Source organism: Pseudopodoces humilis, chromosome 6 (assembly GCF_049639895.1).
Source record: "Pseudopodoces humilis isolate 2021_Gansu_Grassland_sample_001 chromosome 6, ASM4963989v1, whole genome shotgun sequence".
Classification (NCBI taxonomy): Eukaryota; Metazoa; Chordata; class Aves; order Passeriformes; family Paridae; genus Pseudopodoces; species Pseudopodoces humilis.
The window spans coordinates 69869174-69893025 of NC_142205.1; the positions used below are offsets into that span (position 1 = coordinate 69869174).

Genomic DNA, 23852 nt, shown 5'->3' on the forward strand with positions numbered 1-23852 from the left:
TCTGAAATACAGAACCAGCCAAAACCACAAACTCTGATTTAGACCTACTTGGCTCTTGTGAATCATCATGAGCTCTGCACACTGAGTCAGCCAAGAGCTGGTTTTCTCTTCAGTATTGTGTAAACACAAGATGTTTCTCTGGGCTAAATATTATTAAGTTAAAAAGTCATGTTTGTTTGTCATGTATAAAAAATGATTAATACAGAAAGTTACCATCTGGGGAGATCTGAAATTGCTTTTCTTCTACACTTTCTTCCTCAGCTCAGCTTTGAACACAGATCACTTTTAGGGTACCCTGACTTTCATTTGATTCTATAAGTGATAATTATTTGGATCAAACTACTGACAAAGCTTCCTGTATTACTTCTGAAAATTGCAATTTCATTTAAAATAATTAAGGAAAACCACAGGGCTTAATTCATAATTGTACCACAATGTGGTGTGAATTCTTAAAATCTGAGGGGAAGATTCTGCAACTCACTAGCACATTCATAGTGAAAGCTTTAGATAGGGACACAGAAAGGAGTATGTAAACATGGCATGGGGGCTTAATTAGGATGCTCTAGGCTGGCCAGGAGATTTCTCTCTTTGCAACTCTTCATGGTATGTGTGAAGAATTGTTAGCAGGCCCTGAAAGGTTGTTACTCTGCTGAAATTTGTGACTTACTGCGGTGGTTTTTCCTCATCTTGTTTTATTTACAACTCCTAAGATGTAATAGTGCTGAGAAAAAGGTTATATGACATCAGCAAAGTTAAGAGCTATGGAAAAGGTGATTCTGAGGGTAGGGAGTTGAAAACAAACCCCTCAGCTGAGAACACAGAGAGATGCAATATCAGCTCTGCAGTAGAATTATAACTCCTCCATCAAAGACATGGAAAAGGTGACTGGTGTTTATCTTTTCTTCCCCCTTTCCATAGTGCGGCTCCATGACAGCATATCAGAAGAAGGATTCCATTACTTAGTCTTTGACTTGTAAGTATTTGTTTTGCATTTGTTTAGCATGTTGGGGATGTGTTGTTCAAATTTGGAGATGCGAGTGCAATCACACAGGATAGATGCACGATTCTGGTGCGATGAGCTGAACACATACTGGAAACAGCCAGAAGGACGGGAACATATTTGGTCATTTGCATGTGCAAGAACTCTTTTGTAAGCATCACTCTAAGGATTCCAGTTTAAAAACTAGTAAAAATCCACTGGGGAAGTGGATTTTAATGTGAAGTGTAGGTATATAAGTAAAGGTTGTGTGATTATTGCCAAAATGAAGCAAAGATCGACTCCAAAAAAAATATTTGCTGCAAGCCAGTTGTCTAAAGGAGAGGTTAAAAGAAGCATGTGGAACATTAATTTCTCTCCAGAAAATCTCCACTGCTGGATTAAAAAGGTAAGCCTGAGTTTAGAGAGGGCAAGATTCTTTTAGTATTTCATTCCTGACTGATACCTTACTGCTTTATAGTGTTTGATTTTGACGCCACACAGAATGTAAAGTGCCCAGCACCTAGAAGGGAAGTTTCCTACTGAGATCCTGTTTTCCTTTAGGAATTTAAGTCCCATGAGTTGTTCATGTAGCAACTGGGCCTGTAAGGAGCTTGTTTTTTCCAGATAAAGCTGTTTAGTGGGAGCTGGGATAGTGACAGCATGAACTGTGTATCTCAGGCTCTTAACTTGAAAAGAGAAACTGATTTCCTCATTCTTCCCTGGGATGGGCAAGCTTTTCCACCCGCTTGAAAAATGATTGCTTATGGTTTTGGATATGGACAAACCTGAATGAAAGGAATTGTATTGCAAAACTGACTTAAGCAAAATTATCTCTTTAAACTGTAAATTTTTCCAGGGCAGTTTTTGATTTAACAGACAACACACCTGCCCAACTACCTGAAGAGCTTTCTTAGGCCCCCTGTGGTTTTGCTGCTTAGAATGAGAATACATTATTTCCCCAGAGATGGGAAATAGCTCATTTCTAAGCATATAAACAGAAGTATTTGCATTCAGCATGGCTAAGTTAGAACCTGAATCCTCCTTTACACAAGCAATTATGTGCTTTCATGTTCGGGTTACATGCTGGTTTACTTTCTGGCTTAACTTCTTTTAAAGCAATCTGTAAAGACTTCTTCAGCACTAGATTTCAGGCTAGAAATACACAAATATTAAATAGTGTGTCTGAAGTGAAGGCACTGGGGATTCAGGACCCAAATCCTAACCGGGCTGAACAGAAGCTTGGATGTGATTTGTGTCTATCCCAGGTAAGTGCTCTGACTGTTGGCTTGGAAATGGCTCCAGGGCACAACACACATTTATTCTCTGACATGCACTGGGGTTTGTTTTGCTTTTTTTTTTTCCTTAAGGGCTACAAAGGATATCTTTCTTTGTGGAATTGGAAAAAGCTTCTTTAGTCACAACATTTCTAAGAAGTACATGTAGAATTCTTTGTTCTAGGGACAATATCCCTTTTAACAACCAGTGGCTCTTTATTTTTAGTTGTACTGCTGTACTGTGAGAAACTGTGGCATATATATATATATATATATATATATATATATATATATATATATATATACTATAACAGTCCACATCTGCCTTAAATTTAATATATAATGGCAGACTTATCTCAGGGGGTTATGATTGTGATGTGAACTAGAAGATTTGAACAACTTCGAAGCTGTAGATAACAGTATCTAGATCTCGATAGTAAGGGAGCAAATAGAAGCCTGTGTTCTGCAGTAAAATGTTAATGCCTAACCCAAAGATACTGCCTTGGCAGGAAACTAAATTCCACAGGAAATGTTCTCCCTTGGCTGGAACTTGCCCCATTCCTTGTCAGTCCCATTCAGGACAAACAGAGAAACAGCCTCAAACATAACTTAAAAAGCTTTTATGTTTTGACCATGTGGTTAGAGGTTTTTGTAGAAATTATTTATTTTACAAGAAAGAAATTACATCTAAATGGCAGAGACGGTGACGTTGCTGACTGATCGTTGTCTTTGGAGAAGCAACAGGTCGCATTCTTGAGGAGCTTTTGCCAAATTACTGAGAATGCCTGCTCACAGTTAATTTTTTCACATTCAAATTAAGAAATCATTGCTTTAATGCTCACTAATATTATTAATTAGTGAAACTTCACCTTTTACAACCATGTGATTACTGCCCTGTTGACAAGTAGATGAAAGTTTGCATGATAAAAAGGTACCGTATGCACTTTTTGAACACACAGGCCAAGAACCTGCTTTTTCTTAATTTAGTTTTTATTCAGCAGGAGCCTGACTGTGGTGTAACACTGTCACTCCACCCACACATGCCATCATGTCATTTTCTTAATGATTTCTTGCAGACTGTGTGGGATTCGGTGTGACTGTTTCCTCAGAAATTTCTTTCAGACTTCAGCCCACGTAAAGAAAGTGAAGGGGAGGACTGCCCTTTCTGTGGATAGAAAAAACAATCGTTGTTACTTTCTATTTTGAATGTCTAATAATCTCTTTGGATTAAATGTCATAGAGATGTCTGCAGCCTGTTGCTTCACTTGTATACCTCAGGCTGTGCTTTTATCTGGAGAAGGAAACAGTATTTAATGTACTGTGTTACAGACCTGCATTTCGGTGTCACATGGGAAGGTGGGAGTCTGGAAATCCCTGTGGAAAATGGGTACTGAACAATGAACTTCATGAATTTAATAATGGACTTCATGAGGTTTTTGCTCCCCTTCCCTATTGGTTAAGGCAGCTGCAGTCAGGATTTGCGTCTGTGGGACCATTTCAGTTGCTAAGCACGAATGAGACTGTCTTCAGTGCTAATGATGTTAGATGAGTTCAAATCCAATCAGTTCTGTCAGTATTAATTGCCATATCTGAATGGAAACAGCTGTAGCACTTGAAGACTCTCTTGTGCAAGTCAATGAGATTCTCTATTTTCAGTGTCTCCCGTTTTAATGCACTTGATGAGATGCAACAATTGGTACATTAAGAATCCTGGCCTTGCTTTTGGATTCTAAGTGCAGGGACCATAATGTGTAGAATAAATAGAAAATACAAAAAAAAGTAGCCTAATTTGCAAAACAGTGTTTGCTTCAGGTAAAAGTCTGGGCCTCTATTTCAGAAGTAGAAGGGCCACAGAACGAATTTAATAATTCTGTGGCCAGGGTAAGATGCTTCCTCCCAGCTCCATTATGAAGGCAATTGAAGAAATAAATGTGAGCTAGGAGGAAACCATGCCAGTATGATCATCAGCAGAGGCTGATTTAGCTGTCTGTGCTAATTTGTGTGTTTCTTTTAATTATTCTCTTACATGTGCAAATATAAACCAGCAGTTTTTCTCAAAGTGGTGCAGAGGACCTTGGTGTTTCTACGTGCTGCTTGTACCCCTTGTGCAAACAGACCCATGTGCTTTATTTATCACCACTTTAGTCTGCTCCTCTGAAAAATCACCAAAGAACCATAGCAATTTGTCCAAACCAGTAGCTTTTAGGTTGTATCCCTTAAGTTACTGGAGCTTATAAAATTAATGGCCTGTCATGAAATGCCACTTCCCAGGATCCAGATCCAGATCAGTGTCAGAAAGGCCTTGAGATCCATTCCCATTTGTATCCTGCAGGGAGATTGTACCTTGTCACCTGCTCATGTAGCTTTATGGTGAAGGACCAAAGTCATTAGTGAGTGGCTTTCCAGAAGCTGCAGGCTGTCCCACACTGTGATGCCAGTGACCTTTATTGCTGCAGGGGCACCTTGCTCAGGGACACCGAGTGAGCCAAGGCCACGAGCACGGCTGTCGTGGTTTGCCCAGGGGCTCAGAACCTGCAGGTGGGTCCTGTCCTCTCCTCATGCACTGCCTGCCTCCATTGTGGCCATTCAGATCTTTTGGGAGAGCTGTTCCTAAGGTATCCTTCAGAGTGACAGGGCATGGGAATTGCTGACTGCTTGTTTGGTTGTCACTGAAATTCACCTGCTCTGTTCCTGCTTTAATCTTTTCATTGTTTAACAGTGGTTGTGAATACCAAGCAAATGTTTAGTGTCAGCAAGTAAGATTTAGTATCCCCTTCCTCCCTCCGTGCTGGAGAAGATCAAACATCAATTTGGTATTCTCTTCCACTGAAAGGCACTTTGATGACTAAAGATTCTTGTTTTCTTTCTTTGGTTTGGATCAAAAATAAGTGTTTCAGGAAAGAGTAAGATCAAAGGATGCTTTGTTTTTTCATTCATCACAAAGTGAGAATTATTCCTCTTTACCAGAACTATGGCAGACAAATACATATGCAAAAAGGAGTTATGCAAGACTGTCAAAATATGCATCAGTCAAACATTTTGTGCTACAGCAACCAAAGCCAGTCTCTGGAAGGTAGAAGACGTAAAGAAAGAGAATACAAATTGATTAGCAATCTACTTTACGTCCTCAAGATTTTACTGCAGACTTTTGTACAAAACAGCATTCCTGAAAGTCTCTGTGTTGGGAGTCAGTAAGGTGTAAACTCAGAAAAAGTATGGTGTAACCCAAATATAAATGAAATAAAATCAAGTTCTTGAACTGGCCTTCTCCAAGAAAGGAGCAGGACTGATGGTTGAGCAGGGCATTTTTGTCATCACTTAATTTGACTGAAAACTGAATTCCTCAACAAAGTGTTAGTACAGCAGTTTGCAAGTGAATGTTACAGTTCTGAACATTGCAAGTGTTCTCAGCTTTAATTTTTTAATCCTAATAAACTGAAGTGTATTCAATAGTAATTGTGTTCACTGTAGTATAGATTTTGAAGCATCTCAATCTTTAAGTATCTTGTGCACTCAAGCTTGTACATTTGGAAATTTATTTGAAACATAATGTGCTAATATTCTCATTCGTAACCTGTAATGAAATACAAACATTGATCTCTCATCTAGGAATTATGTATGTAAGCACCTGTATATGTGAGGAATTGCATTTAGCTGTGCCAGTCTAGTATATGCTAGTGTATAGCCTATACTATAGGAGAGAAATGTTACAGGAAATTGTCTTCCTGTGCTATGAGTCCCCTCTTGTGACACAGGCAGACAAGTTTCATTAAATTATTTTAAAACTCATTGATCTTCATCTTACAGGGATTGCTAGAAATCTTATCCTGATTTTAACCTTATATTTACTCATAGATATTTTATGTTCATATGTTACTGTACCAGTATTATCCCTTACAACTCCCCTTTGGGGAGATCCAGGCTTATGCTCATCTGGAGTATTTATTTTAATCTCTCTTAACCTTTGTTTTGCCCAGCTAAACTGGGTTTGCTTTCTCTGAGGAGATCTGATGATTGAGTGACTGGGTAGCCTGGTAGCAATTTTTCTGTTCATGCTGGGCTTCCAGTTCCCTTTTCTGAGTTTGAGTGACCAGAACTGGTACAACATGAGGAGGGATTTTACTGCTGCGCTTGAGGACATTGCTGTCACCCTATTTCAGATGCAGTCCACGATTGTTGTATCATCCTGCTCAGGGCTCATTCTGGACCGTGATCTTTGGGATATAAAATCACAGTTTTATTTCTTTTCAACCACTTTCTACCAGTAAACCACTGATTGCACAGTGAGCTCCTGAGTGTGCAGCGATACACAGCCACTTCTGCTACTGGCCCCAGGATCATACAGTTCTGCCCTTGTACTTAGCTTATTTTCAGTGGTGCTTTAACTAAGTTGTTCCTACTTTCTCCACAAAGATAAATGAAAATTTTCTAGGGGAAATCTGCTGTTAAATTGATTAAGGTACCCTGCTTCTACTGATACTTCCCTTCCCAGTCAGTAATGCTCTTTGTAGCCACAGCACAAAAAGCCAGCCCCTCTGGCACCTGGGTACGCTCTGTTGTGATTTCACCTACACTGAAAGACCCTTCTCGTTCTTTAGCATTGTTGTAGTCTAGCATTTCTCACCTTTTTGTCTGATAATACAGTGTTCAAATTACCCTGAACTTCAGCCACAATTTTCCTGGCTGGTCAGCTCCCTTTATGCTTGTAGTTTTTACTCCTTCCTTTAGACATCCATAACTGATGTCTGGCATCTTGCCCAATATGCTGCTGCCCTTGGCTTTTATTTTCTATTTATGATTACACTTCACCACATCCATTTTATTCACGTAATGATTTGGATGGACAAACCTTCCACTTGAGTTCCTGCACCTTGCTGCAAAACCTCTTGCATTTCTGTACAGATATTTCACTTACTCCTCTCTGCTTCTCCCTGTCAAGTTAATTTAAGGTGCACATTTTCACTTCTGAAATCTCCTTTTCCCCATCTTGCTTTTTGTAACAGAGTCACCGGAGGTGAATTGTTTGAAGATATAGTTGCAAGAGAGTATTACAGTGAAGCAGATGCCAGGTAAGTAATTTGTTTTTCCAATGTTGCCTTCGATAATTCTAGGATAGTTACTTAGATGTATCCTGGTGTTTGGCATCAGTTTCCCAGCGCAATCTGTGAGACTCCAGGATTTCTCCAGGGGGTTCTCTTAGACTTGGAATGGCAGAGTTGCGCAGTTTGAGCTCATGGCTGTGTGGTGGAGAACTCATGGGAAGTCGTGTGGTGTCTGCTGATCTGCAAAAGCTGAAATTGCATCTCCATTAGTTAAAATTTTACCCATTGTTACCTCTGCAAACTGGACATAACAGCTCAAGAACCCCATCCATGGATTCTTATATCTGCTGATCAAAGTTTGAAGCATAAGTTGTTTTAAAAGAATTTTGCATTAAATACGATTTTTTGTTCTCGGTCCAGAAGTGCTAATTTCGTTTTCCAATTAGAATTTTTTTGTTGTGTTTCATCAGAAAGCACTTATACTGTGCGTCTCATAGTCTGAGCTCAAATATGGCAATTTTCTGCAAGTGCTTGTTGAAAAACTTGAATAATAAGTTGACAATTATCATAATTTGCATGCGTAAAGTATCAGGGCCGCTTATCTCATGTTTGTCCTCATATAATAATAAATCATAAATATTGTCATAAAATTAAGAATCCTAAACACTGTGGTCAATTACTTTAAAGAAAATAAGTTCTGCCACTACACTCTTGACAGAAATTGATCTCCATGTAAATTTAAAGAATCCTTATGTTTCTGTTTTTTTACAAACACAACACCCCCTCCAATAATACACATTTAGTACATGCAATTTTAAATCACGCCTTTATATTTGGAGCTCACTGGGAGATGACCAGAAAGAATTAAGTATTCTAACAGCAGTAGTGGGATAATAATGAACAGATGAGAAGTTGCTCTGAGTATTAGGAAGCTTCCACTTCCAGATCTTACTGCATCTGTAGGAATGGTAGAAAGATCAATACTTTAGGCACTTAAGAACAACACACAGCAGAACACCCTGTAGGAGAGAAAACAGCAGTAGGGTTTAGGTGGGGTGGAAGAAGAGGAGGGACCTTAAAAAAATTTTCAAGTAATTTTTTCCTGCTGTGATTGAAGCAAATTTCTAATATTGATGCCAAAGGCCAGTATATGGTGTCATTGTGTGTTTTTAAGGTATTTGGGAATTAAAATTGCAATGATTTCTTCTGTTCTAGAATTATGATATATTGGAAGGGGCTGTGCATATATTTGTATATATATAGAGAGAACATATATATATATATACACGTTTTATATTTTCAGAAAGAATTTGACCAAATAAGTGAAATACCTAGTTACGACGTATCTCTGTATTTTGAATATTTTATATATATATATATATATTCACATATATGTAAAATATTCCTAGTGTGTGTATGTGTGTATCCCTCTAGCAGTAGTTGCTGTTCTCTGTGGATGAGTCTCTCCCAGGACTGTCTCACTGGTCTGCTCCTGCAAGCCCTTGCTCACGCCAGTAGTCTGTACTCAAACAGTGCAGTGAGTTGTGAACTACTTGCCTAAGAAAGGGTTTTCAGGCTTGGGCTCCAGTTACTGATTATGACTGTTCCTTCTGAATTCTGTGGTCAAAAGGTTTTGGATGAGCAGCATCTTGACTACTGTGTATTACTTATCATCACTCACTTTGTGCCACAATGATGTCCTGAAAAAAAAATTCTAAGCTCTTGCAGTGCCAAAAAAAAATCTGGAAAAAGTTCCAGTGCTCTAAAATATTAGTATTTTAGTTGTGCTTTATGGCATCATAGAGTGGCCAAAACTTGCAAACCTGGGTGTGGAAAAAGAGGTGCTAGTTCAGTTACTGAAAGCACCAAACTAAAACATTAGTCTAAATTTTTAATGTGGATTTTCTCTCCCCAAGTGACTCCTAAGGAAACCAGAGCTGGACACTATTTTAAATATGCATGCCACCTTTTTGAATGACTTGGCTTTATTCTAGTTATTGTTTCAAAGAAATGATTCAATTCAAAATGAAAAATGTTTTGCTTTTCCTTAGCTTTTGACTTTTTTTGTTTCATTTGTTTTCTGTATATCATCTCATTTCTGACCATTTCCTTGTTTCAGCCTTTGTTGCTATGTTAACTTCACCACAAAAAATTAAGAAAACCAAAACATGCCACTAATTGTTTTTCTGCCTCCACTTTGTTTTTCCTGTGGCAGTTTTTGGAAGGTGGAAAAAGCTTCCATACTGCTGATAGAGAATACAGTCTGATGATTCTGTCTCGTAGGTGTCATATGTTCCACGTTAAATGTCTTTTTTGGTTTGGTTTTGGTTTTTCATTTTTTGGATATGTTGGAGCTGGAAATATCTCTACCTTCAGCAATGTTATTGTTCCAGTTCAAACCGCAATCAAGACTTGTCAAGAGGTGTAAAATTGTTTTTTTTTTACCTTTACTTTTTGCTTTTAATTTTCATTTTATTTTGTATTTAATGTGATTACGTGCCTTTAAAATGTTCTCCCTTCCATTCTGCCCTTGTATCTTTGCAGTCATTGTATACAGCAGATTCTAGAAAGTGTTAATCATTGTCATCTAAATGGCATAGTTCACAGAGACCTGAAGGTCAGTATCTGGTGCCCATCAGTTGGATCTAAGAATTTTGGGGTTTTTCTTTGCGCTGGGTAGGGGCAGAGGGTGGGATATCTGCCATGTTTCCTTGCCTCTATCCTATTCACCCTCCGAACAACCGCTCCGACCAATAATGCATGACGCCTCTTTCCAGTTTGCAAGTCTACAGGCCTAATATACATCATGGCAAAAAGGGGGAACGCTCCCAAAAATTGTCTCTCGCCAAGGCGGCGGATTTAGCCCGGGCTGTGCCTGTGTGGAGGTGACCCCTGCCTGTGATGTATGTCAGCTTGCAGATGTGACCGCCACGGCCGTGCTGAGGCCCGGGGGGCAGCGGCAGGACCTGCGGCCGCACGCTGCTGCGCTCGGGGGTGACGGGCCCTCAGGCAAGTGCCGCTAATTACCGGCTAAATTAGGCGGCTAGGAGCTAATTATGAACCTGGAGCGTGGAGGGGGCTTGGGGGCCGCCTCCATGGGCGCTGCGATTTCTAACCATTTATACTATACTTCAATTCCTCTGTGAAGGCTCTGAGTAAGTGAGGAGAAAAAAGCAAAAAATAGGAAAAAAAAAAAAAAAAAGAAAAAAAATTTGACACGACCTCGAATTAGTGGCAAAATTTCTCCCTTTTAAAAAGTACCATTAAAAAAGAGATTGGCGGTAATTTCTAAGCAAAGCCGAGGCAGCCGCCCCGCCGCCTGTCTCTGAGGGCAGCCCCGCGGAGCCTGAGGCCGTCGTGCCCCGAGCGGGGCGGCGCAGGGCAGGGCAGGCCGGGGCGGGAACACAGCCAGGCCCGGCCTCGCCCTCAGCCGCCGCCCCCTCCCCTGGTGCTGGAACTAACGGGCGCCCATGGTGTTTGCATGCAGTCATTGCATTCAGCAGATCCTGGAGGCCGTGCTGCACTGCCATCAGATGGGCGTGGTCCATCGAGACCTCAAGGTGAGTGCTGCTGCCCCGCCGCCCTCCCGGAGCAGCATCCCTGCCCCACAGGGCCGCCAGCAGCCGAAATGTAAATGCTTCCCTCTTTTTGTTTTTCCCCTTGGTTCGTTTATTCTTAACTTGGCTTCACCTACATGCAAGAAACAAGCTTGTGCTCACCAGGGGAATCTGCTCGAGGCTGGCCGGTACCTGGCTGTCCAGCACCGGGCAGTGTAGGGAGAACAAAAGGTGCTTTTCAAGCACTGTGTGTGTTCGGAGAATACATGGTCTTCCTCTGTGTCATCCAGAGCTTTTGGGACAAGGCATGAGGGCAACTTGCCATCTCTCATCCAGCAGGATTTGGAGTGCTTCTGGGAAGCACAGTAGCCTTTGCATGTCATGCATTTTAGTGACAGAAGGTCAGCTGCTCTTGGATCACCGGCACACAGACCTCTCTCCCCTCCAGATTGATGGCTGGGCTGCAAAACATCTTTAAAAAGCAGGAATTTCTACAATATTCTCACCATGCTCACCTCAGGAGTCCAGTTCCTTCCAGACAGGCTTTAACATTGAGATAGAAACCTCTCTAAAGGAAACTCTCTGCTGAGGGAGCATTCCCTCTTTGTTAACTGTGTATATATCCAAATGGCTAGAGGCACCTGCTGCAAGAATGCTCTCTGCCTTTAAAATACCTTGGCAAGGAAAGAAGCATCATTTTCTTGTACTGTGGGACTCCAAGAGGGAAGGCTGTCCCAGAGCTTGTAGTAAGCTTACCTTTTGGGCACTTGAGCTTCGTGATCCTCAAGGAGAAGAAGATGGTGTATTCTGAAATCAAATGCAAGTCTGAACTATCAGATCCTTTGTGAGGCAGAGAAAAAATGGTGCGTGGGCTAAGGCAGCAAAACACGCTAATCCCTTGTGGTACAAATCCTTGGGCTTTAGTTTTTATTTCTGAATGAATTCTGGGGAGCAGAAATTTCCTCCTAGGATAAGAGTTTATAGTAGTTATCATGAGTAATACCATTGGAATCAGAATGCTATCGCCTTTCTTGACAACCTTCACTCCCAAACAAATTGTTCTTGTTTGACTTTATAAGGTCGATGTTGCCACAGAGGAACACAAAGGGGTTTGCTCCAAAAGCTCAGAGAGCAGGATGAGTTTCAAAGATGCAGACCTCAAATTTTCTAACCATTTTGCACTTTTGGGTTTTCCTGTGTCACGGTTATGGAACAGGAGACTGACAAATCTCTGACCAATCTTTCATGGCAGCCGGGTAACATGGAATGAGTTTAAATGGAAGAATGTCAGATTTGTCCAGCTGCTCCAGTGGTTCCTGTCCACACTGTACATGCAGTCCTATGCTTCTAGCATCAAAAGGAATTAAAATCCCAGGACTGTAGCTATGCAAGCTGATGGAATAAGAGATGCTTTCTATTACTTTTCATACATTCACACAAAACTTTTTCTTTGGGAATGAGTTAAATCCAGCTGTTGCCTGCTCCAGACCGTGTGTGGATTTCTTATTCTGGCAAATCCAGGATGAACTGAAAAAAACAGTGAGAAAATGTGTTTCTGCCAAGCTGTAGTGCCCAGTTTCATTTGGGAAACTGAAAACTTCAGGAAGCAGAAAACCATCCTTCTTCAGTTACAGCTTTGTGGCAAAAGCCAAAAAACCCAAAGAATTAAATGAAAGACTGTGGTGAAATCCGAGCAGAACGCCGTGTGCTGGAAAGAAGATGCCAGGAGCAGAACAGCAAGATGTGGAAGGTGGTTATGGGCTGGCATAGATCCTTAAATTGCAAAACTTGATGGATTTTTTTTCCAATGAGTCAGTCCACAACATGATGGCGTGCTTGGGGGTGGGGAAGTTTTGGGTAATCTCGTTTTACTTAATTTTCCTTCTAGGCTTATTTAATAGCAAATGGACAGGAGCTTTTGCAGGCTCTTATGACCCACGGAGCTGCTTGTTGCTGCTGTGTTTGAAATCACTGACCTGAGTCAGAATGGTGGTGGGTCCTAGACCCAGAAAAAAATTTACTTATTAGTGGCAACCTGGCTTTACCAGCTAGTGAAAATGCACTTCCAGGTAGGAATTCCAGTTCTTGTCACACCCTAGCATTCCTGCTTTTGTGAAACTTTTGTGGTTATGACCCTCTTACCTTCCACTGAAGAGTGGGTGCTTTAAGTATATTCAAGGAAAAATACACAGAGCCTTAAATACTTGGTACCTTAAGGATTCAAGACCTTTGGAAAAGTATGGCGTAAATCACTTTAATTTATTTGTAAGTAATTTTAGCAGTTAACAGTGCCATTGTGCATGCTTGGCTGCCGCCCATCTCCTGGGAGCACAAGGTGACACCACCGAATCCGGGGAACCAGTCCTGGCTGTGCTGTTAATGTTTCCCAAGTAATTGCACTCATTCCCAGTTAATGCATGATAATTACCCACGTGCCTCTGGCCAGCCTCAAACGACTGCTGCATGTTGGTTAAGCACACAGCCCCATGTGGCATGGCCAAAAAGGCTGTTGTCTTTGGCATGGCAGTAAATCAGGAATTCTGGAAATCAGGAATATGGAGCATACTCATCTGTTGAAGTGGTACTTCTGCAGAGAAGAGACGTGCAAAGGAATAAAAAAACAATCCCAAGAGGAAAACAGAAACCAAAAAAAGCCAACAAAAAAACCAAACCAGCATCAGAAAACAAATGCAGTGTTCTGAACAAAATCACTTTTTGAGAAAGCGGTATGTGCTCGGTGGGGTAGAGTTTGTATTTCATCCAAAAGGATGAGGCTTTTCACTGCTTTTGTCTTGCCTGAAGGTCACAACCAAATAGGATCATCCGTTGCTTTAAGAGGTTTATACAAGAACAGCATTCCAGGAATTAATTACTGTGAACTTGTCTCATTCTGAGAGGAAACCTTGCAGAACTTGGTGACTGTGTGTTGAAATGAGTGTTGTTAAATGGCAGGGAGTGTGACACTGCTTAAATCAGTGTTGATGAACCTAGAGCAGAGTCCTCAGCTACGCACTCAGTGTTTCATACAGTGAAGTTGAGGTGGCTGCTGATAACTTAAGTGAATATAAATATTATATTTTGTTCTGAGGACCCTTCATCTCAGTTTTTAAAACTGTGAACATAGATGACTCATCAAGCAACTATTCATGAAAGTTTTTTAATATTGTCTAATCCTATGACATAGCAACAAAGGGATGAGTAAGAGAACAGTGTTGGTAAATTGCTGAAAAAACAGTCCTTTGATGAGAGGGGAAAAAGCCACCTTCAGACTAAAGAGTTTGTCGGGCCCGTTGTGTTGTTAATTAATACAAGTATCACCATGGCTGAGGTCTTACTTAGGCTCAAGCATATTTTGCTGGATACCTACATGTATTAAAGATAGACTTTGCTGAAAGAGGCTTATGCTCTTAATTGTTTCCAGCCTCAGTACATGTGTGGGATTAACTGCAATCACATAAATAGTCCCTTGGAAGCGATATGATTACTGCTGGGTTCAACCTGGAATACGCATTGAGGAGTTTGCAGGATTGAGGCCCCACCAGCAGCCTGGCTATAGTGATGTCCCTTGTCCCAGACCACTGCAGAAATTGCTTCTGAGGAGTCAGCAATACCTGTGAAAGTGAGGTTTTGTTATTCTGTAAATGTAGAACAAAACCTTTTTTAAAATTGATGCGGATTGGAAAGACAGATATGGCAAGAAAATGCTATTAGGATCACAGTTCTCTGAAATAATCTGTCGATTTCTATGGTACTTTTATAGTTGTATTTTTAAAGCAAACATTCATACAATAAAGTTGTCTTTGGGCAATTTACATTTAATGTGTTTGCTAACTGGAGTTAAAAGGTTTCATTATGAACGGTAGAATGAACACAATTGTTACTTTCAAATCCTTTACCTTTAATTGTGTGAGCGTACCATAGCATTTCATTTCAGATGTGACCAACATACCCTATTAAAGAAAAGCAAAGTGGGAACTTTAACTAACGTTCTTATTTGTGAATGTTCTCTGCAGGCACAAATGTAGGTGTGCTGGTTTTGCTGAAAGATTTGCCATGTAAATACACCTGCCCTCGAAATACAAATATTATGACAGGGCTGTTATTGTTGGGATGTCATGCAAAACATTTCTGTTTGACAGTTGTAGATGCCTGATCCTGCAAACTGCATGGGCTAGACTAGTTATCAATGAATCCCTGACTTTTGGGAGTTTCCTGTTCCATTTTTCCTGTAGTGAGCTCTGGGCAGTCTCTGACCTGTCCTGTCACACCAGCGGGGTGTCACAGCTCCATATGCCCAGTCTGGCTCAACTCCTTCTCTCCATGCTGTCCTTTTACTCTTCTGGCATGAGGTCATGAAGGCTGCTTACAGGCCTAGTGGTTCTTTCCAGATAGGAATGGGAAGTGCAAGTTTTGCTATTTCATGGAAAAAAACTCATGAGTTCCTTCTCTTTTTCATTCCTCCAAGTATTTGTCCTTTTCCAAACTAGCGTAACTAAAAAAAAAAAGGGGGCAGGGGAAATAAAGTGTCTAAAATGTATTTACTTATCTTCTCATCTCAATTGTTTTCTCTCTCTGAATAAAGCCTGAGAACTTACTTCTAGCTAGCAAATCCAAGGGAGCAGCAGTAAAACTGGCGGACTTTGGATTGGCTATCGAAGTCCAGGGAGAACAACAGGCTTGGTTTGGTAAGTAAATACCATTTTTTTCCTCATCATTTATTCAGCATAGTGGTTAAGCCTCCTCAACTGCCCCGCTCTCAACCCAGAGTGAAACGTGCAGCTGTAAGACTCTTTGACCCTGGAAAACCTGCGTTTCTGGATTCCTAGCTTGTGCTAGCTTCTGACAGCCTGTAAATTTGACTTAGGTGCACACAACCTCTTTTCTTCCACTTTTTCCTGAGTATCTAGAGGCAGGAAATAGAGGTGAAGAACCTGGGAGGGAGACCAGTGGTTTCCCCTCAGGTGACTGAGGAATAAGACAGTAGGGTAATGTTCCTGAGTGTACCTGCCCAGTCATCAGAACATTTTGTCTGAATGTCATCTGGAGACACCTGAAAGTTGGATTCTGAAGCACTTTGGAATATGACTAATGAAAAATAGGGGGGATTGAGCACCTGAGGCTTTAGCCAGACACTAATTACAGATTACTTGTTACAGTTAATAGATGCCCCAAGGAGAATGGTGGAAAATATTTAATACTGGTAATTTAAAACAATAGTGCATGTACAGTTGTGGTCCACGTGTCTCACGTACCACCCTCTTTGAACAGATGTGAAGCATGGGGAAAAATTTATTGTAAATCCCAGCTGGAAAAAAATACAGCATAAAATATTTATAGCAGCTGCCTCTTTGCCCTTAGAGTAGCTAGAAAGTGCAGTTTGAAACAGAACAAAGTGGTTGTAAGCTTGGAACAGAAGCAGAAAGGGGTTTTGGGCAGTGAGTTGGGAGGCTGAGTGTTCACAGCTTTAAGTACATGTAGATGCACAGGCAGTACCATTGCACATATGTTGGCAGCTTTATAAGCCAGCCTGTTGTTTTAAATCCAGCCTTTTTATAAATGGATTTCAGTAATCCACAAAAGATGGAGGAGATTTCTCTTGCACATCGACAAACAGAGCAGTACGAAAGGAGTGGAATAGATACAAAGCAAAATACAAGTGGTTTGTTACGGTGACAAAAGCATCAGGCAAACAGGAAGCATCTCAAGAAAAAATCAGCAGATTGAAGTTGACTTCAGGAATATTTTCTGTGCTTAGTGTAGCTGCAGGTGATGCAGGGGAGTTTGCAATGTCCTGGAAAATACTGCACTTCTGGCTCTTGTGAAATGCTTGGTTTAGACTCATAGCATCATGAGAACTTGGGAGAAGGGAGCAGAATGTCTTGAAAATATGTATGTAAGGAGGAGTCAGCAAGGTAATGAAAAGAAAGTAGTCTAATGGGGCTCTTTTTTAGAAAAAAAAACAAACTGTGGTATTCTATGAGTGGGTTCTGTACCTTTTTTGGAACTTGCTCTGCAAAACCTGTCCAGAGTGGTCTGAGTGCCGGCCTTCAGCTTTAGGACTGCATTAACAGGGCAGAACATGAACTCCAATGGACTGGGCATTTTGAACTTTTCCTCACTTTCTTTCAGAAGATTTTTCTGCTGTCTCCTGGATTCTGCAGCACTTAGTGACTCATGGCGTGCTCAGATTCTAATTATAGTTCTGCATCAGTACGGTTTTCTTTCTTTTTTATTTTTTTTTCCTTTTTTCTGGTGTAGTGCTCTGGTGTTACGGTCCCTTTTCTGCTTGAACCATGGCTATGCCTCAGCAAGAAACTAACTGGAGCTCTGTCTGTTGGAACACAACAGGATACTTTCCTGTCTTTCCTGTTTGCAAAACAAACTTGTTCTTTGCCTGTTTGTAGAAAGCCTTACAGGATTTAGTTGAAGCTTGCCACCCTCTTAACAGGTGCTTAACATACTGGGAAGGTGTCAGGTAGGTTGAGCTCAACAAAGCCAGGATTTTCTCTTGGTCCTCAGCGAGTTGCTTTAGCTAGCCAGAGGTATTACAAGCAGCAACACTTGGTTGAAAAGTACACACTTGTTTAGGGATCCCTTTGAGCAGTTACAAAATAACCTGATAAATTAAAGTTACCTATTTCAGTGTGCATTTTGTATTTTTTTAACTGAAATCAGGGCTGTGTACCCCTCTGTTTGCAGCTTTAAACTGCTCAGGATATTGGGGAGAGACTATTTTACTAGAGCATGTAGTGACAGGACAAGTAGGAATCACTTCCAACTGAGAGTAGGTTTAGATCAAATAATAGAAAAAAAATTCTTCCCTGTGAGGCTGGTGAGGCCCTGGCACAGGCTGCCCAGAGAAGCTGTTGCTGCCCCATCCCTGGAAGTGTCCAAGGCCATGGACAGGGTTTGGAGCAAGCTTGTCTAGTGGAAGGTTCTCTGCCCATGGTTGGGGTTCAGAAAAAGATGATTCTCAAGGTTCTTTCCAGTCCAAACCATTCTGTGGTTCTGTGTACTGAAACTGTACCAGTTATTTCAGTTTAGATGTATTTTGTATCTTCATTGAGAGATAAGGTTAGTTAAATACTATATATATTTTTTTTTGCTTTAAAGTTTATTTTTGAGTCTTGCATAGTAATCTTCATTGAGCTATGGTAAATTTTAGACTGAAGACAACTTCACTTCCCCTTTAAAATGAGCACTACACTCAAGAAGAGATATGAAACAGCACTCTATTTAAAGCCACTTAGAACATCTATATTTCAGCTTCTCTAAGAAGCTTAAGATGTGTTTCCTGTGTGATAGTACTCCTTAACAATTCATAGCTTCCATATCAGGAGCCTGCAAAAAACAAGCTTATTTTTCATGACCGTATTTTAACTCTTTCTTCAGTAGAATTTACACAATGTGTTCCTTCATTTCCCCCTCCCACTACAAAATAATTGGTGACTGCAGGGCACAGGCTTCTTTTTTTCTGTAGCTGTATACTTTATATGTTATCACCATCTGTCATGAGTTTTGTGGGATCCAGGGTGTTATTGCACAAATGGCATGTGGTCCTTCATGAAAACCACCAAATTCTCACCTCAGGAATTTCCAAGCATTTATTTTAGGCAAAGATGCCTGAAAGAGCAGACACACTCACCGAAATGGTGCAGACTGTTAGTGGTCATTAAGTTTTCATCTGTTACAGTGTCCTAAGAAAAGTAATATTTATACCTACATTTTGCATTTCTGCTCAGAGAAAGCAGCATTGCTGGTAATGAATAAAGGATGAAGAACATAAAAATTTTAAAGGCCAGATTGCTTCAGAGATGCTTCCTGTAAACTTTTGTAAAGAGGTTTCTAGAAGTGGAATGACTTGCCAGAAATGAGTTCTACAGCGGGGAGATCCTATTAGATGTAGCTCTAATTTTGTGCAACATATATCTCCTTATACATAGGATACAGTAGCTGCCCCTGTGCTTTGTTGGTTGGTCCCCCATAATGTCAGCATTACCTCTGGGTCATGTGCTGTAAAAAACAAATGGGCAAATGAAGCAGTTGGTGTCCATGGCTTGGGAAATGTTGTCCTGGGTCTTGCGGGCCGAGGTGAGAATTACTTGCATTTTGCAGAGCACGTACAGATGTTGACCAGAGTTTTCTTGCCTTTTGACAGGCTTTGCTGGTACTCCAGGATACCTTTCTCCAGAAGTGTTACGAAAAGATCCTTATGGAAAACCTGTGGATATGTGGGCATGCGGTAAGATGTTATTCTGAAGTCATATTCAGTCCACCGTAAAGTGTCTGAAGGGTGAAAAACAATATCCAGGGTACATGATATTGTGCATCAGAATAAACTTCATTTAATAAACTTCAGTATTAATTTCTAGTAGAGGTCATTGGATTTTTTGTTACTTTGAGTTCCTTTTTTTAAAAGTTATTTATTAAATTGTGTTATCATGGCATTCTTTTCCATCTCTACACAGCACACTTTCAAAGACTAGCTAAAAGACTAGCTGCAGGTGTATGATGTCTAATTAGCTAGAAAACACACCAGTTCATACTGTGAGCTGGATATTTAGTTTTGGTTCACAAGGAGCCTTAAATTTGGTCTGACCAATAAACCCCATCTGCAAGTGTAAACTGCAAAATTAAATACTTTCTGAACTGGAGTACAGAGCAATTGCTTAATCATCCAGCTCTCAAAAGTGCCTTCTGAGGTACTGGCAAGTGGGATCTCCCCAGCTGAGAACAGGGACTGGTTTCCTTATTTCCCTTCTACCCACACTTAGTATGTGGTTGTATTTATGAAAGCACTTTCCTTTAGTCACAGGGAATCGTCTCTGTCAGACTAGCAGGTCTAGTCTAAATTAATTTCAATTTCCTATTGACCAAATACAGAGAAATTTGAGTTTCCCAAGTTTGCTTTGCGTGAGAGTAGTTACAACACAATCTTGCAGACACCAATATAAGTCATGATAAAACCATAAGCTAAAAATGCACTTTCCTAGAACATCCAGAATCGTGGAATATTATTTCTCCAGCTAGATAAACATTTCCAGTGTTCCTAATTCGATGTTGTGTCAAATGTTCATTATTGCCTGTGTTTTCCATAAGAGGTTATCTTGTCAACCCACTTCTACTGTTTTTTCCAGTATGAAGGGGCAGTATTTTTCCCATCCCAGTGGCTGGGATGATACTCGTGAGCCTTTTGTTTTACATGGTTGTTTGGTACAAAATTAATTTCTGGAGTTTGCTCCTTGAAAGCCTTTAACACTGGTGTGAATTTTCTGCAGGAGTCATTCTGTACATCCTCCTGGTGGGATACCCTCCCTTCTGGGATGAAGACCAGCACAGACTTTACCAGCAGATCAAGGCTGGTGCTTATGATGTATGTACCATACTCTGTCTGTTCAGTTATTTATAATTGTACCTCTAAGCAGGAGTTTCCTAGAGGGAGAAGCGAAGAACTGATGAGATGGTGGCATATGAATTCTGCAGCATCATCTCATCTTATTATGTTAAACAGACAAGAGGCTGTTGGTCCTCCGATTGAGATAATCTGTAAATGATGATGAAGTAAAGGCAGAGTCTTGTAATTTTTAAGCTCTTATTTGAAACCAGTACAGGATCCTTAGGTAAAATTGTGTAAAGATCATACAACACAATATACACACTCACACGTGTATTTTTTTCTGAAGTTCCCCTCACCAGAATGGGACACGGTGACTCCTGAAGCAAAAGACCTTATCAATAAAATGCTCACCATCAACCCAGCGAAACGTATCACAGCATCAGAAGCACTGAAGCATCCATGGATCTGTGTAAGTGATTTCCACAGGTTCAGCATGATCCCTTGGCAGACAAATCAGCTTGTGGTTTGCTTCAGCATATAGTGATTGTGTCTAGAGGACAACTTCTGTTCTTGTTCGTGCAGCTGTGTAACTATAAATTGTAAAATTATAATTACACAGATATGATCAGTGATCTCAGCTTGGGGTAAGATTTTGGCAAATTTATCTCCTTTGCCTTGACCGTGTTGTGCAGAACGTTCTCTGCAAAAATTAGAGCGTTACTTTAAATTCTCAGTGAGAAGAAAGTGCAGGAAAGTAACTTTGGATTAGATAATGCTTTGCATCTTCATTTTCCTGATATCATTCAGATAAGCGTGAGATGTGCAAGCAGGGAATTAAGGGACTTCTGAAAAGTCAGTTTGCAGGTGGCAGAGGTTGCCTGGCTGTTCCTGGATCCAGGACTTCTCTCCTGTTCTCAGCATGTTCCACACCATGACTTTTCAAGTGGATTTCACACATAGAAAAGGCTGAGTAAAAGGAGCACAATGGGGTAGTCAGACAAGGTAGAAATTAAAGGCCCAAGCTGGGGACCATGGGTGTGTAATATGTGTTGTAGAGTAAACAAACAGCTAAACAGCTGCCTTGAAATAATTGTTTTCCTCTTTCAGCAACGTTCTACTGTTGCCTCTATGATGCACAGACAAGAGACTGTAGATTGCTTGAAGAAATTCAATGCAAGAAGGAAACTAAAGGTAAGAATGAAAACTTGTGCAAAACAAATAGTCTCTGTGCAGAGTTTTTCTAAATATTCTTCTTAAATGACCTATTGCTAGAAGATCAGCTTTTGGCATGAAGATCTTCAACTTTTCATGAAAGTGAATAGAACTTAGCTTTTCTAATTAAAAATTATAACCATCCTGTGTATTTAGACACACTGAAATTATTTTCTTGATGGAAAATCCTTAAGGTTATTCTTCTGAATTATGCTTTGTTTTTTTCCTGACCAGACATGATAACTTTACAGATGTGAGCTTATCTAATGTGTGCATTGCAAATAACCTCCTATTCCTCCCTAAAAAAAAAATCTGAGAACAATAGTAAAGTCTCTTCCATATTCATCAGTGTGTTTTGAATAATGGACTCTAAATACTCCTGGCTTGTGCATTACATTCTGACAGGTGGTAAATATTTGAGATATCAAGATTGCCAATAGGTGTGTAATTAGAAATTAAATTACAGTTTATGCAGTGGTGACATGGCATGTGAGAGGTAGTGCACAGATAATCCTTTCTCTCAGGGTTAATTCAGTAATTGGTGTCATTTACTCATGTGTTTTCCTTTTTGTTGTATTGTGTTGGCATTCAGAGTTTTACACAAGTGTGGTGCTAATTTGAGAAAATGTGTGTGTACACAGGGGGCCATTTTGACAACAATGCTGGCTACCAGAAATTTCTCAGGTATGTTCATTGAGCTCCAGATTCATGTGGTCTTTATATTTTGATGTCTGTGAAAGCTGAGATCTAATTAGGATTCGTTCAGGAGCATCTTAAGTATTGCATATATCATGTTACTTATTTCCTGTGATGAAGCACGCAAGTATTTAATCTCTTTGGGCCAAAGAAATTGTCTTATAGGTGACAGTCTGCTTTTTCTGTAGAATTTGAGCTCCTTCCCTGCTTTTTGACTGTTACCTGTCAAAGGCAGGCAGCATTTTCATGCTTGTTCTTGTGCAGGCAAAGTGAAACTTATGCATATAGCTCCAGATGCACAAGCATCACCAAACAACATTTAGAACTTCTGTGTTTTTATATACATGAAAAGTCATTCCATGATTCTGTTGTATCCTTTACTAAAAAAAACATCAGTACACATTCATTTCTTTATTGCTTTGCTAAGGAGTAAGAAATGTAGTAACATGAGTCCCCATTTTCTTTCTAATGTCCAGCAGTGCCTGCTGGATGTAAGAAGAGTTGTTTCCTCTTGATGGAACAGTTTTGTCCTGATGACTCTGGAGATTTAGGTCTTACACTAAACAAATTTTAATAGCAAAAGCTAAAATTGCTGTTAGCAGAGTTAGAATTGTCCAAAGCAGTGGAATTGCCAGAATATTGATGCTGTGTTGAATTTTGTGTTTTCCCATTTGAGATTTCCAGTGAATAGTGAAATAGAACACCAGATTTAAAACTCAGTAATTTTACATATCCTCCTACTCTGTGATGCAACTATTGGAGTGTAACATAAATTACTGTACAGACAAAAACATGATAGTGCTCTGGGCATGTTTTGAATAATAATAAGCACTGACTCATCCAAAAAAATTACATAATCATGAATGCAAGAACAACTTGTTTAATTTGCATAGTTCTTGAAATGCAATTTCTTTCTTAGTTAAGTTCCCTTCTTTAATACACACCTAAACACAGAGGACTGCATTTATCTAAATTACCTTGAGTTAGTGCTTAATGAATTCCAGTGTCTGCCAATCCATTTAGAAGGTGGGAAGGCACTTCTTGTAAAAATGAATTACTGTTAAATATCAAACAAACAAGTCATTCCTCATCCCTTTTCATAACTGTCACTGTCTGTGTATGTAAGGATCAAATTCAACTTCCATGAACCAAGAAAGCTGAAGTAGTTTTTAAATAGTATTTCATCATGAAAAGCAAAAACAGGGGTTTGGGCTTTTTTTTTTTTATTTTTTACACCTGTCATTTCTTCTTTTACACACCATAGCCACCGGTGTTTTTTCTTGATGACATTTTATTTTTTTTTTTTTTGTTTCTTTATTCATTGTATTTCATTTCAAAGCATGCTTATGAAGGTCATTTGTCCATAATGATGTGGTTATAAAAGTGTTTTATTTTCCTTTTTTTTCTTCCTTTTATGTGGAATGTATATTTCTTGTGAGGTAAGACCCTCAGCACGTGAAAGGAACATCTTTTTTCTCTTCTCAATCCAAACTGCTGTTTGTCCTCAATCACTTTAATTTCTCCATGTTGTCACAAACCATTTGTTTCCAGTCTGCTTTCTGCCCTAGTAGTGCTGCCTTAGGTTTTATTTATAGCCCTTGCTTGTAGTTGCAAGAAATCTCTCATTGTGGGCTTAATTTAGAATACGCTGATTGCTTTGCTCCTGCAAATTCTTTAAATATTTGATTTGTATGCGGTATCTGTGATGAAAGAAAGATGAATCCAACTACTATTAAAAATCCATTGCAGGCCAAA

The 23852-nt window shown here is 40.0% G+C and overlaps 1 protein-coding gene across 30 annotated transcripts in view; it reads left to right on the forward strand.

The window, feature by feature from the left end:
- Nucleotides 1–23852, forward strand: part of CAMK2D (calcium/calmodulin dependent protein kinase II delta) — a 122094-nt gene that overhangs the window by 67565 nt on the left and 30677 nt on the right. For all 30 annotated transcript variants that reach the window (XR_015772629.1, XM_014260712.2, XM_014260710.2 and 27 more), the window contains 9 exons: nucleotides 919–973; nucleotides 7257–7322; nucleotides 9840–9912; nucleotides 15435–15537; nucleotides 19011–19094; nucleotides 20131–20225; nucleotides 20536–20658; nucleotides 21297–21380; nucleotides 22043–22085. Coding sequence is in view for 29 of the 30 variants with exons in the window: in XM_014260712.2 (XP_014116187.2) it covers nucleotides 919–973; nucleotides 7257–7322; nucleotides 9840–9912; nucleotides 15435–15537; nucleotides 19011–19094; nucleotides 20131–20225; nucleotides 20536–20658; nucleotides 21297–21380; nucleotides 22043–22085 (726 nt within the window). In the remaining variant the exon portion in view is untranslated. The remainder of the gene's footprint in view (nucleotides 1–918; nucleotides 974–7256; nucleotides 7323–9839; nucleotides 9913–15434; nucleotides 15538–19010; nucleotides 19095–20130; nucleotides 20226–20535; nucleotides 20659–21296; nucleotides 21381–22042; nucleotides 22086–23852) is intronic.